We start from the raw sequence: 15,474 nt of genomic DNA on the forward strand, positions 1-15,474 counted from the left end.
CAGCTACACTGTAGGATCTGTGTGTATGTGTGTGTTTCAGTATATCAGACATGACAGTATTGCAGGATAGTCTTGAGTCTGCATAAAATGAATTGTAATTAAATCAAACTAAATAACTGTGAAAATAAGTAAATGACTTGAATAAGAAAAAGGGTCAGGGTATGACTCTCATACTGTATATCCACTTACACAGTTATTCACTGTGTAATAACTGAGTCACAATCACTTTCCAGTCATATTTATAATAGAGATTGTATTTTAGGCAGTTTGGTGACTAAGATGAAGAATTAATGAATGAACGATTGTATTTTATTTGCAAATGTAATGAAGTAGGGGTTGTCCAACACTTTTGTACCTTTGATGGGAGAACAATTTTGTACCTTCATTTCAGTTGTACCGTAAAAGGCACTGAACAGTGTCATACAAGCTCTTTACTGTACCATATATGGTACAATTTTTACAGGGGTACAAAACTGTTCCTTAAGGTACATAATTTAACCACCATGTACCTTTTTTCTGAGAGTGTAGGCCCACGTAAATAACAAACAATTATCGTGTAAGAATGACAATAGTTACTCTCCATTAAAATCTTTATCGTTGTATCTCTATCGTTCCATCAGTTGCGCGTACGAGCCGGGAATATAATCGTTTCTTTCCCTGCCATTAGCAGAGAAAGCTAGATCTGGATCTGCGGACCTACTTGGCTGAGAGTTGAATGGCAGTAAAAGGATCCATTTTAGCTACAGGACAAACATGCTTGAACCTGTGTTCAGCTCTTTCTCCTGAGTTCCATCATGACTTGTTCTTCTCAATTGTTCTGTTATTAGCTTTCTTCATCATGAAACCGCACGTCTATCTGATCACACAGGAAACCCCACTGTTAAACTTGAGTTTAGGAGTGTGCTTGATTAAATAGGAAATAATCACATTAAAATCATTCAAATTTAGTCTATGAATGAGGAAGGCTTAAAGATGAAATATTCACATCATACGATACTAATATAGTTCCTGATATTGTGTCGAGAAACACAAGCTTGCGTATTACTGACATTTCTTCTGTTTTTTTCTTCATGTCACTAAAATACAGCAATATGACAATGTTGTGTGTCCATTATAGAGTTAAAACAGTGACGTATCACTGAGAGGAAGCTGCAGAAGCACAGGAGGAGCTGCTGCTGTTTAAAGAAGAGCTGAACATATATATATAAAGCAGAAGACGAGTGTCAGAAACACAGAATGGCTGATAGGAGTCCTCTGTTTCTGCTGCTCATCTTCTGGACACTCAGCACAGGTAAACACTGCTGTTCATCATCTACAAGATTATAAACTCAGCACTTCAGCTCATTATTCTGTGTGTTTTAGGAGGCTGTGATGTTTGCAGTAATGGATTGTGAGTCAGTATGTGACTCTGGACCTCAGTGTCTTATGATGCAGCGGCAGAGTTTAGCCGACATTTAGAGAGTCATTGATTGGGTCAAAATGATTGATTTTATGTCATGAAGATTGGTTAAATTAATTTCCTACTGTAAATATTTTAAATCTTATATTTTTGTGAGTAATTTGCATTTCTAAATACTTTATTTTGACCAATTTAAAGGTGATTTTCTCAATATTTAGATATTTAGATTGCTCAGACTCCAGATTTTAATTGGTTGTTTCTCAGACAAATGTTGTCCTGTTATAATAAAGTGTAGATCAGTGGAAAGTTCAAATGAAAAAATGATTTCAGCTTTCTGATGACGTATAAATTTCATTTTAAAGTGATTGACCCATTGAATTATGGTTTTGTGGTTCAGTGTCAAATGTCTTTTAAATCTCTGATGCAGTGTTCTGTTCAAACCACTCTATTTAGTATTTATAATCCTACCACTTACAATATTCACAACAGTTTATATATTGGTACACTAAAATGTCTGTTTTAACTATTTATTACAGTGCAGTAAAATATGACATTAAATGTTGTGTTTCAGGTGTGTTTGGAGCAGGAGAGACTCATGTGTTCAGCAGATCTGGAGAAACTGTTCATCTGCCCTGTAGAAATACTGTTCAGTACTGCAGCACATCAGGAACTACATGGCTCAATAGCAGTCACAGACAGACAGAAGCAGTTGAGCTGATTGGTTTAGGGGTAAAGAAGAGAAACTCAGACAGACTGAATCTGGGCTCTGACTGCTCTCTGATCATCAGTAGAGTCACAACAGAAGATGCTGGACGTTACTTCTGCCAACAGTGGAGAGAAAACCAGAAACAAGGCTCTGATTCACCTGTGTATCTGCATGTTGTTGCTGGTAATTTCCTCCTCATGTGTTCAGTTTAATCAGGGCTGAATTCTGTGTTTCAGCTCATGATTAGTGATTTGTGTCTTCTGTTCACTTTCAGTCTCTCCATCATCATCATCATCTTCATCATCATCTTCATCTGATGTTCGTCCGGGTCTCTCTCTGACTCTCTCCTGTCAGCTGTATTCAGATTCTGGACTCTCCTGTGTTGATTTGTTCAGATCTGAGCATCTTCATCTGTCCTGGTTGAATGAGGCTGGTGTTAATCTGAACACAGACTCCAGATATCAGATCTCTTCTACAGGCTGTATCATCAGTCTGTCTACAACACTCATCAGTGAAGATGAAGATAAACAGTGGAGATGTGGAGTCTATCAGAGAAATGAACTGAAGACCTCAGACACGTTTACTGTCCAGTATTCAGGTCAGAACATCAGTCACTTTAACACTCACATTAACATCACTGAACCACAATAAACCTGATAGAAAAGTCACTCTAAGCATTGCCTAAACTCATCATGATAATTTGGTGTATTAGTTATGGGGATAATAATAGAGAAGAGTCTGTCTCTGGCACGCTCAGATATGCAGACGTGTGATATGAACACCAAACACTAACTCTAACCTTCGCTGTGACATCACACATCACATGATCATCCTCTCCTTCTCAGTCTCTGTATGTTTTCACCTACATCATTTTCCTCACTCGAACACAGTTATTCGTGTCAGTCATGCTGCTTCTTAATTGTAAGATCTCATTCACACACACATTGATAAATGTTCAGGGTCAAACTATAACCTGTAGTGATGATCCAGCACTGAAAATCCTTTCTGCTGTCCAGATCTCTTATTCTGACCCAGGGCTGGACAGTAAGTATGCCAGAATGACCCGTGTCAGTGTATAACTGCTTATATTCTACAGATTAATTTTTTTTTGTCTAATACGTTTTATTTGGTCATTGAATAATCTTACAATAACCACAAATTCTGATATGCATAAACTTACAAAACCAAACACCCCAAGCCCAGCCTGTCCGTACACAATACAGTAATAATCAAAACAACTTTTTAGTTACAATACATTGCTTTGGGGAAACGAATTTCCCATGAAGTGACAAACGAAAGGGCTCCAAATCTTCTGAAATTGTCCAATGTTGCCTTTTAAATGATGTCTGGTTTTTTCCAAGTGCAGAGTAGATATCAATTCTTCAAGCCATAGTTTGGCAGTTGAAGGATTAACATTTTTCCAGGACAGTAATAGCAGCAGTTATCAAACAATATGTGAGGTATTTCTGTTGTGCACTGCTCAGTAAATTTATATAATCAGAATGTCCTTATATAATAAGCACAAATATAGCACAAATAAGCATAAATATATAAAAAAAAACTTATTCCAGAATGCCTGTATTTTATGACAGAATACAAAACTATGAGCTAAATCAGCTTCTTCTCATTTGCACTTATCACAATTAGAAGATATACAGACCTTTCTCCCTTCTCAATCTTGATATAAAAAAATATATATATATTAAAACACTTGCTAGTAGACTGTATATTAATTAATAAACTGCTGAACATAGATCTGATTGGATTTATTCCAGTAAAAAGCTCTATCCATAATATAAGACGACTATTTAACATAATTTATCAACCAAAGACAATTTGATTGTAATATCACTAGATTCCGAAAAGGCATTCGACCGAGTGGAGTGGAGTTACTTTTTTGTTGTCCTTGAAAAATTTGATTTGGGATATGAGTTTATAACTTGAATAAAAATGTTGTACAGTAGTCCATTAGCATGTGTTTTAACAAATAGAAAACAATTTTATCTTAAAAGAGGAACCAGGCAGGGTTGTTTTTTGTTCGCATTAACAGTAGAGCCCTTTGCAAAAGCCATTTAAGCTTTTCACTCATCATAGCACACGTGCTGCTGGTGATGTGACTATAAAAGTGATCTGATTTGATTTGAGATATATTGGGGAAAATCCTATGTAGTTTCTTTTTGGAGAAGTGTAGTCTATGTAGGACCTTGAACTGGATGAGGCGTAATCTAGTGTTGATTGATTACTTATCAATATCCTCTAAGCTATTCTGCCAAATCTCTTGAAATTTTGATGCCAATCTCTCGTTCCCATTCTTCTCGAATCCCCCACCTAGGGAAAACGTTGTGTACGCAGGTCATTCTTTATTTGTAAAAATCTGAAAAAATGTTTTTTTGAAAGGTTATTTTTCTGTTGTGACTGAACAAAAGAACCTAAAACCCCATCCATATAAAGGTCCTTAACTGTGCATATACCCACTTCCTTCCATTGATTAAGGGTTGTATCCAATCTTGAAGGAAAGAATGATGGGTTATTTGCAATTTGGATTAACAGATCTTTTATCTATCTCTAAATACATAACTGATTATTTATAACAATACTATTAACTGCTGTTTGGTCTACCATCACTGGAGATAATATCATTGTAAAAATTTGTATCTGTGTAGCCCAGTAGTAAATGCAAAAATCCAGACGGGCTAAACTCCCCTCCTGTTTGGGTTTACAAAGATGATTTTCTAAAATTATGTGACTTTTGTAGTTCCACAGAAATGGAAGAATAATGGAGTCCAAGTGATTAAAAAGGTCTTGGGTAACAGTATTGGAATATTACGAAATAAATATAATATTTGAGGAAGAAAAATCTTTTTTATCGCATTTATTCTTCCAACTAGAGAGATTAGGGGAGTCTTCCAATAGTTTATGCAGTTCTGTAGTTTAGACAATAAGGGTTTGAAATGAGCTTTGAAGAGTAGAGAGTATTTACAGGTAACTACAATTCCAAGGTATAAAATTTTTTCTCTGTGGAACGTAAATATTATAGATTTTTCAAACCAATGGGATCCGCATACATTCATTAATTTTCTTGTTGGCTTAGTCCCTTTATTAATCCAGGGTTGCCACAGCGCAATGAACCGCCAACTTATCCAGAATGTTTTTATGCAGCGGATGCCCTTCCAGCTGCAACCCATGTTGTGTATTTTAAACATGGCGGGTTTTTTGTTTTCATTCTGGCTTGTTGCGTAAGCGAATGACGTATCTCTGTAAACCAATAGCATTCAGCTGCTCGTTTAGCTCCACCTTTTGGTACCCTTTCTCGTGTTTGGTACCCTTTCGAAAGGGTGCCGAAAAAGTGGTACGGTACGATTCGGTTCGGTACACCTTTTGACAGTGGAAACAGCCATAAAAGCGTACTAAACAGAACCGTACTGTACCACTCAATGGAAACGGGCCATTACAATCAAATTGCCCTAGGGTGATAAATTATGTTAAATAGTCATCTTATATTATGGATAGTGCTTCTTCCTGGAATAAATCCATTCTGATCTAAGTTAACCAGTTTATTAATTAATGTACAGAGTCTACTAGCAAGTGTTTTAGATGATATTTTTTTACCAACATTGCGAAGGGAGAAAGGTCTGTACGCCTCAGCTTCTTCAGGATTTTTACCTTTTTTAGGAATCACTGTGACAATAGCCTCAGAAAAAGTTGGCGGTAATCCAGGCAGCCCATCGAGACCGGGAGTTTTACCGCTTTTTAAAGTATTTATTTTGATCTTTAATTCCTCTAAAGTAATGTCTTTATTAAGAGATGCCCGGTCCTCCAAAGATAACTTGGGGAGATTACATTCATGAAGTCCAACTCAGTGTCAGAGGAGTATAACTTTGAGTAAAATACCTTAAAACATTTGTTTATCTCCTTATTTGCGATACAGTGAGTCCCATGTTTGGCTTTTATTTTGCGTGACTGTGTAGCTAGTAATTTAAAGGGTTTCTCTCCAAATTCAAAATATTTCTGTTTCACATAATGAAAAGTTGTATTAATTTTACCAGAGACTATATTATTGTATTCATACCTTAATCGTAAACATTTCTATCTATTTTCTATAAGTATATCCACTGAGGGGTTTAGTGCATTTTCAGTGTCTAGTTGGTGGATTTGTTCCTCTAAATGAGTTAGTTTTAATTTGTATAATTTGTTCCTGGACCCTTTATATGATAAAACGCAACCTCTTATAAATGCTTTTAACGTTTCCCAGAGTAATCCTGGTGAAGTTTCTGGCTTATCGTTGCAATAAAAAAACCCATCCAAATGCGAACTCATGTAATCTATGGATTTCGGATCATTGGTTTAAATGAGGGTCCATCCTCCACAAAGGACGAATAAACAATGTTTGATCTAGAACAACTTTAACAGGGCCGTGGTTTGAAATCAGTATATCGGGAATTTTAGAGAGGGCAACGCAGTGACGCAGTAGGTAGTGCTGTCGCTTCACAGCAAGAAGGTCACTGGTTTGAGCCTCGGCTGGGTCACTTTTGCGTGGAGTTTGCATGTTCTCCCTGCGTTTGCGTGGGTTTCCTCCGGGTGCTCTGGTTCCCCCCACAGTCCAAAGACATGCGGTACAGGTAAATTGGGTAGGCTAAATTGTCCGTAGTGTATGAGTGTGAATGAGTGAGTGTGGGTGTTTCCCAGTGATGGGTTGGGCTGGAAGGGCATCCGCTGTGTAAAACATATGCTGGATAAGTTGGCGGTTCATTCCGCTGTGGCGACCCCAGATTAATAAAGGGACGAAGCCAAAAAGAAAATGAATGAATGAATGAATGAATGAATGAATTTTAGAGTTTAGGATATTGGAAATGAGATTGTGGTCTACTAAAAAAAAAAATCAATGCGGGTATATACTTTATGCACATGTGAGTGAAATGTATAATCTCTTTCAGTTGGGTACATAAGTCTCCATATGTCTACCAAATTAGAATTATCAATAAAATAAAAAATCACAAAATGTTTTGAATTAGGGTTAGGGTTAGGGTTATGCAGAATGCAGAGCGATTTAAATTGATGATCTATCAAGATATTCATCATGGACACAATTAAAGTCCCCACCAATAACAAGATTTCATTGGGACAGTTTGGATATAAAGAAAAGATTTTTCTAAAAAATTCTGGCTTGTCATGGACCATACAAATTTATTAACGTAATCGGGAGACCATAAAGCTCACCAGATAAAATGATCCTCCTCACTGTTTACTATAAGATATCTTAAACAGGCCCCCTTCCCACCTTCCCCAAAACTTGACAGTGATTTTGAAAAATTAGATTTATTTACAGCATTCAATTAAACCGTTTATTTTCAGTTTGCTTTTTTGTAACTCAGGAATTAAACAAACAAATAAAGTCATGTTAAATTAGAAATGATGATCTCTGTTAAAAGCATTCACCCCAACTCCATCATTCTCATGTTGAATGGTGGGCCAAATCAAAGGTTACCATGGCCCAACTTTGGCCAGCGGGCCCTAGTTTGAAGAAGTCTTTGCTGTAGAGGAACTATTTCTGAAGCAAGACCCTAACAAGTACAATAAATGAACTTAACAATTATGCTGCATACTGTATGCTTCATTGGCAGTTTTATGATCACTAAGACAGAAATGACTTGGATTGAAGTTTCTTTAATTTAAAAATTAAAAATTTTAAAATAAATAAAAAATAGCTGAGATGTACTGTAGCCAAATTACTTTTGCAAAGTAGCTTTTAGCTTAGCTTGCTACATTTCCTAGGGGATAGCTTTTAGTGTAGGTAAGCTACATTTTAAGTAGAGCAACTATTAGCTTAGCTCACTACATTTTCCAAGAAGCTTGCCCAACACAGTAGGCTTGTAATGAGGGATGTAGACTGCACATGTTGACTGCTGAGTATGTGTTTAACCCATTAACAAGAATCATAACCACCTGGTCGACCTTTTATCCATTGGCTACCATTATTATTTTAATTGCTTATTACTATTTATCAGAGTTGTGTCAATATATTATTAAATGCAAGCGTGTGCCAAAAAAATATTTTCAAGGAGTGCACCTTAAAGGGTTAATACACGTTTAAGCATCATGTCAAATCACTGAGCTCTTACTGTCATGTTTCTAGAGTGAATTAACAGCAGTACACTTTATTAAAATCATCTGTTCATGCAGAGGTGGATATTCATTTCTGGCTGTGTTTATATTTACTGTATATTATAGCTTCAGAATACAACACAACATTTGTGGAGTTTAATTGTAATTTGGCCTATATTATATAAGGGTTACTCTGGTGATTTATATTAGACAGCTCACTCAACACAACCCGAAAACAAACAAACAAACCTAGAGCTGCTTCAGCAGGTCTGAACACTGTCTGACAGACATCAGTGCTGTATTATGAGTTATTATGATTTATTATGAGTGATTGACTATTAAGAGTATCTGGAGTGTTTTTGACTAATTAAACTATGAATGACCTATATCCATAAAGCTGATTTGGTAACATTCATCTTTTACAGCTAAAACAACAACAGCAACAACAACAACAACAGCAGCAGCAGCGACTCCACGTCACAACACAAACCTGAAAACAAACAAACCCAGAGCTGCTTCACCAGGTCTGAACACTGTCTCACAGACATCAGTGCTGTATTATGAGTGATTATGATTTATTATGAGTTATTATGAGTATTAGTGAGTTATCTGAAGTGTTTTTGACTAATGAAACTATAAATGACCTATATCCATAAACCTGATTTGGCAGTGTTCATCTTTTACAGCTAAAACAACAACAACAACAACAACAACAACGACTCCACATCACAACAGAAACCCAAAAGCTGCTTCAGCAGGTCTGAACACTGTCTGACAGACATCAGTGCTGTATTATGAGTTATTCTGAGTATTTATGAGTTATCTGCAGGGTTTTTGACTAATTAAACTATGAATGACTGTCATAATCTGATTCTGTAATGTTCATCTTTTACAGCTGAAGCTAAAACCGCAGCCGTGACTCCAACAAACACAAACACAACTATAAAACCAGCAGGAGCCTCAATAACAACAGGTACAGGATGATGATGATGATGATTTTACTCCCATAATAGTTTTGTCTGTTTTTTACACACTATGTTCACTGAGTCGTTCACAGCAAGGATATTAACAATATAGATGAAGATACTGATACTGCTTTACATTCAGAATGAGATTAACAGAGAGAGAGACAGAGACAGAGAGAGAGAGAGAGAGAGAGAGAGAGAGAGAGAGAGAGAGAGAGAGAGAGAGAGAGAGAGAGAGAGAGAGAGAGAGTGTGTGTGTTTGAGTGTGTGTTGACTATAACTGCTTCACTGAGGACATCTGCTGGCCACAAGTGGGAAAATTCACCAATAAGGTGCTGTTGATCAGCCAATCAGAATGCAGCGTTCATCATCATCATCCTCCTTCTCCTCCCAGTGTGAATAATAAGTGAAGAGTCAGAGGCAGGTCTAGTCCAAATCCCCATCAGCAGCTTCAGTCTTGAGTTAGTCTGTTCTAGTCCTGAATGGGCCTTTATCTGACTGAGTCCTTCTGTTGTTCAGTGCTTTCAGTTCTGCTTTCTGCTGCTGCTTTGGCTGTTTTCATCGCTGCTGTTCTGTGTTTGATCCAGCGCAGAAGAAGAGCTGGTGAGTCTCACATTTACTCCAATTACAAACACTGAATAAATACAGAATTGGTTTCCAAATTTACTTTGACTTGCTTTCGATGCGCCTTTTATTGTCACTGTACACATATATGATGCCCATTATATACATGTGTGTGAGATTAAGTGCATCTCACTACTCGCTGCACACATCTAAATATATCCTTTCAATACAATCACACTCAACAACCAGCTACAGCTGAAATAACTGTAGACAATAACAGTGCAAAATAGGGGATGATAGGGGGGCAGGGGAGGTGAAGTATACAGTTCCGAGGCTGAACGAGATATATACAAGATGTATATAATTAGAAGTGTTCTGCATAAAGTACAGTCCATGTGTGTGCATGTATTGGTCAGTGCATGTGAGTTGAAGATGGTATAGACCAATTACCATGTTTGTAAACATTGAGGATGCGCGCGCAGCGAGGTTACAGAAAAAACCAGGAGCGCTAGCATTTACAGTGAGGGAATGACATCCGATGCGGTACAGAGTTTGTTGTTGTATTAGAGATGAGTTATATTGATTACATATTATATATATTATTTACATAATGCTTTCAGTGTATTATAACAGCTCATCTCCCAGTGATAAGCACAGTTATTCAGCAAAATTAACATTAAAGTGAGCGTCGTTCGTCTGACAGGTCCATTTGTGATAGCTCCCAGTGGATATTGCATAAGATGAAATGATCAAGCATCCAGCTCCAAATATACAACTATCTCACTGAAACTCCAAGTGATTTTACAAGAGAGAAGTTAAAGATCTACAAGTGTTTGGATGCCTACAATGTTGTTCTGTGTGGTCATGTGCAGGAAATAAGGCCTGAGTCATCATCAACAAGCAGAACAACTGCATTCTGACAGCCAACTACACCTGTACAGCAGGGTGTGTGAACACATTACATTTCACTCTGAGCATTCAGTGTCCGCAGTTTAATTATGTTGAACTGTTATGCTGAAATCATTACTGCAATCAGAAACCAGTAATGTGTCTGATTCAGCATAGCAGGAACTTACACTGAAAAAAATTATTCAAAGATGATTCCTTGGATTTAACTCAATTGTTTTTACGTTAGGTAAACGTTAAGTTTACGTTAAGTGGTTGTAAACAATTTATTTAGGCTGATTTTAACCAAACAAATTAATTTGAACATTATTAAATTTAATTTGTTTGTTTAAATTCAACACAAATAAATTATTTGCAACAGTTTCGCATGCAACACTTTTTTCAGTGATATAACAGGAGAACTGCAGAGACCAGTATTTTTAATTAGGTCCTCACTCCATTCAGCTCTTCTGATGGCTGTTAGCCAAAGATGTCTGCGGTTGGCATTAAAGCAGTGTGGTGTACGCTAAAAGATAAGTTTCGAATTTGGCATCCTACAACACATGTTTTACTATTGCAACCGGTCTTTTTTTGCAAACCGGAACCCGTGTGACGTCATATGTGACGTAAGATGGTAATTCCTCTATTGGCTTTTGGGAAAAAGCTGTTCTTGAGTCTGGTTGTCCACGTTCTGATGCACCTGTAGCGTCTTCCTGAGGGCAACAGGTAGAACAGTTCAGAAGCTGGATGAGAGCTGTCCTAATGATGTTCTCAGCTTTTCTGAGGCAGCGGGAGGTTTAAACATCAGGCAGGGAGAGGAGAAGAGAGGCCAGCCGATGATCTTTTGTGCAGCTTTGACTAACCTCTGGAGCCTCTCCCTGTCTGCTATGGTGCAGCAACTGTACTATACTGTGATGCAGTATCAGCGGTGTATAGGACAGGTTCGCAGGCCACACAGGGGCCCTGCGTGATAAACCCCTCCAACCATCGTCAGTTCGCGCAATCATAACTCATCTCAGCCTTAACACCGCCTCCAAATAAGTCACTCATCTTCACGTGATCATAAGCACACCCCCTTATGATTCACTTCTGGGGGGTCCCCCCTTGACTCTTGCAGGTGGGCCCACACATTTTGCGCTACAGCACTCTGCAGTATGTCAGTAAACTCTCAATGGATGCACAGTAAAATGTCAGCAGCAGGCTGGGGTCAAGGTTGTGTGAAGTCTTTGCTGGGTCTTCTTGGGTGTTCTCTCTCGATGAGATGTCATTTTAGATGATCATTTACAGTTGATCAATTAATCAATTACAATCACCTGTTTTAAATCAAATCATTTAAGCAATTTACCTGATTACTAGCTCTAAACTGCTCCTGACAACTTTAACAGTGAGTGTTTTCTCCTCAATCCTCAGCAGCTCATCAAAGAGCGACTGGTGAATCAGCGGTGAGTTCAGTAACGCCACTCATTTAGATGGACTGATTGATTTTGTGTCTTTAAAGCTCAGTAAAGTGTCCCTCATGCAGTGTTTGTTGTGTAAAGGTCAAAGATGAGAATCAAGTCCACTATCAAACAATCCACATGTCCATTAATCCTGCTGCCAGAGCCCATGTGAGTGGCCCAAATCAGTGATTTCTCCACATCTTCAGGCGGATTGAGTGGATTCAGCTTGATTCTGCTCTTCTGCATTGTGTTTAGGAGCAGACGGAGGATCCAGTCACTTATTCTGAGGTCACTTGTGCTGGGAAAAAGCCGGAGAAATCAGCCAGTGTGAGTAGAGTTCAGCACAATCAGTGTGTGTGATGATGATGATGATGATGATGATGATGATGATGAGCAGAATCTGTTTCTCAGGATCACTCTAATGATTCAGTGACTTACGCCGCCGTCAGCAGAAGAGCTTAATGTGTGCAGAAGAAGAAAAAGAGCCTTCAGGAATAAACATCAACACAAACAGGCAGAAATCACAGCAGCATCACTGCAGCATTTCAGGAGCACAAGTTTCCCTCAAATGCGCAGATTCAGGACTTTAGTGTGGGAGAATTGGAGAGATTTAGAGCAGAACAAACACAGCTGGAATATTACTGCACTGGAAAGAGGACAAAGCAGCTGTTCTGAAGGAGAGAAAGAAAGAAAGAAAGAAAGCAGAAAAATAGGCTGTGTTTGTGGAGGAAAGAGAAGACTGCAGTGGGAGAATTACAGCACTGTCTGTTTGTGTTTCTATCAGAAGTTTTTGTATTAGTTTATATCTGACAGAATTACTAACACGGAGGAAATCTCTAATCTTGATCTCTCTGTTCAGATTACTGTATTAATAGTTTTGTCTTGTCTTGCTTTATAGAAATGTATTTTTAATATCTTATTACTAACATCATATACATGTTTATGTGTTGTAGAAAGTACCTTTTTAGCTTTCACATCAAGTTAATAGTACTACAGTGATGTTATGTGTCTGTATAAATGTTTCAGATGAAACTTTTGTGAAAATAAAATCTCAAACTAAGAGTGAAATAATGTTTATTATCACTAATGTATGCAGTGTTTGTGCATAAATGAGACAATGTAAGTATATATATATATATATTTATATATATATATGTAAAATATAATTACAATTCCCATACGCAAGTCACATATTTAACATAAAAGTTCATGTGTGTATTTTCTGAATGTACAAATATATCTCATTCATCTGCACATGTTTTTAAATATTGCAGAGTTTAGTAAAGTAAAAATCATAGAAACATTTGCAGTGGATGAATTTTGAAATGGTACTCATTCACAAACTTTATTTAAGCTTAATCGCTTTTTTTAGCGTCTCCACATCATGAACAACCTCGTCGACTGCAGTGTGAATGTATCCTCGATAACTGTGAGACAACTTTATATCCCTGCCTCCTACACACGCCCCATTTAAAGCCACGCCCTTCAGAGAAGTAAATAGAGCACACAGTCGCTCGATGCTTAGTTGGGGGAGAAATCAAGAGGCTTCTCGTCATGTATTTTGCTCAAGGTAAGAAATATGCTTAACATACTTTAATGTTGTTTGTTTCTCGCTTGATTTTTGTTGTGCATGTAGTAGTTTTGCACAATACATGAACAATTCAATTCGTTTATTTGTATATCGCTTTTTATAATATATGTATATATATAGTTGACTTGTAGACAGTAACCTGCTAAATGTGGCCATGTCTGTTAGATCATGCAGTGTCTTTTAGTTATTGTTTGAAAACGAAAACATTTTATAGACTGTTTATGAATCACATTGCAGCAGATATATTTAAATAACCTATATGCATATTGGTATGTGTTTAAGTCTTAAGATTTAGTCATTCCCTCAACGTTTGCATTTTTGGTAACGATTGTAACCTGCAGACATGGGTTTTGTTTCTAAAGCATTCTTTGTATACATTCTTGGTTCTCAGCCGCGCATGCGCTGTGAAGTTGTTTACTTCAGAATTTGAACCGTGTGCAGTAGGCGCGTCCACGTGAACAGTCCATGCAGTATCGAAGCGCGCGATTATTCTGTTTTATTAGACATCCATGTCCACTTATACAAGTGCTGTGAGCTGAGAGAAATTATTTGCATTATAATCTGAGTTTATTGTATAGTTTGATAAATTTTTTCTGACTGATATAATGTCAGCTGATCTGAACTAATTAGAATAAAGATGGAAATAATCATGTGTTCATGCATTTTTCCAAAATGTGGAATACTCACACTATTTATTTATTTATATTTTATTTATTTGCACTGCGCAAACAAATGGCTAGCTTGCTTTATTTAGCAGATTTCACATAACTTCATAGTCTCTGTCTTTTCCAGAGATGTCTGCGAGCAGCTCCAGTCCAGATGATGCAGTGATGGGCAGGGAAGGTGCTAGAACAAGCTCATCTGCAAACTCTACACTGGGAGAAACCCGGTTTATAGATCAGGAGAGTGGGGTTATGAAGGGTCAGACACAGATCAGACACAGACAGGATGATATGCTGGAGAATGCAGGGAAATGCACCAAAAAGAGCAACAGTATGGACAGTCTTGTTAACTGTAAGCATTTCTGCCTTTATCGACCACAGGGTGTCATTACAATATATTAAACACTTCTAGAGCTTAAAAGAGTAGAGAATACTCCTAATGTTTTCCTTTATTTCAGTTACTTTAGAACTTCTGAATGACTTGAATCACTGAGTTATTTCTGTTTAATGACATGTATTACTGTATAGACTAAATCTATATGCACCAATAGTGGATATAACGTCAAAATTAAATAAAAATGTAACTCAATCTTTAAATTCTGTGGCCGCTGAATGCAATTATTATAAACATTTGTGTGTAATTATTTGAAAGAATAGTCCGTTTCATGTCAGGTGTATACGTTTGATATGGGATTTAGAAAGTAATTAGTACAGTACTGCATTTGCTTGCACATTTAATCATTTAGCCGATGATCTTATCAATATAAAGGCATAATATATCAAATATTAATGTGTATATGAAGTGATTTGCATAGGAGGACAATAGAAGTGATGTAACTAATAAAACATCCTCTATATACAGTAGGTGCTTTGACTAGCTTCAGTTTAATGCAGCACACAGAACACTAGTAGCTCACACTTTACTCATGAGTAACACCAGAAGAGAAGAGATTAGCATAAATATGTGGGCGCCAGTGATGAATCTACAGGTACTGAGGTGGACTGAGCTGTTTTCAGATGTAATACAGCATCATGAGGATGTTATAGTGATGCTGTCTTTCTGCTGTAGTTTCAGGAGAGACTCCAGATATGAATGATGTGATTCCTGAGAGGAAAGATCAGATCAGGCTGCTTCTGCTGGGTCGAACAGGAGTGGGGGGA

The 15,474-nt window shown here is 37.3% G+C and overlaps 1 protein-coding gene across 1 annotated transcript; it reads left to right on the forward strand.

Moving 5' to 3' along the window:
• Positions 1–1,158: 1,158 nt before the first annotated feature.
• On the forward strand, positions 1,159–13,120 carry LOC130220817 (uncharacterized). Its single transcript, XM_056453062.1, has 9 exons — positions 1,159–1,291; positions 1,971–2,288; positions 2,380–2,703; positions 8,648–8,731; positions 9,692–9,775; positions 12,035–12,063; positions 12,160–12,228; positions 12,316–12,387; positions 12,472–13,120. The coding sequence occupies exons 1-9, from the start codon at positions 1,237–1,239 to the stop codon at positions 12,520–12,522; spliced, it is 1,086 nt and encodes a 361-aa protein (XP_056309037.1). The 5' UTR covers positions 1,159–1,236; the 3' UTR covers positions 12,523–13,120.
• The last annotated feature ends 2,354 nt before the right edge of the window (positions 13,121–15,474 follow it).

Source organism: Danio aesculapii, chromosome 3 (assembly GCF_903798145.1).
Source record: "Danio aesculapii chromosome 3, fDanAes4.1, whole genome shotgun sequence".
NCBI lineage: Eukaryota > Metazoa > Chordata > Actinopteri > Cypriniformes > Danionidae > Danio > Danio aesculapii.

Bases quoted from the DNA above. Each gene is read 5' to 3' on its own strand.
- LOC130220817 (XM_056453062.1), top strand. From the start codon at position 1,237: ATGGCTGATAGGAGTCCTCTGTTTCTGCTGCTCATCTTCTGGACACTC. The intron at 1,292-1,970 runs GTAAACACTGCT...GTTGTGTTTCAG, and splicing joins CTTCTGGACACTCAGCACAG to GTGTGTTTGGAGCAGGAGAG. The intron at 12,229-12,315 runs GTGAGTGGCCCA...CATTGTGTTTAG, and splicing joins ATCCTGCTGCCAGAGCCCAT to GAGCAGACGGAGGATCCAGT.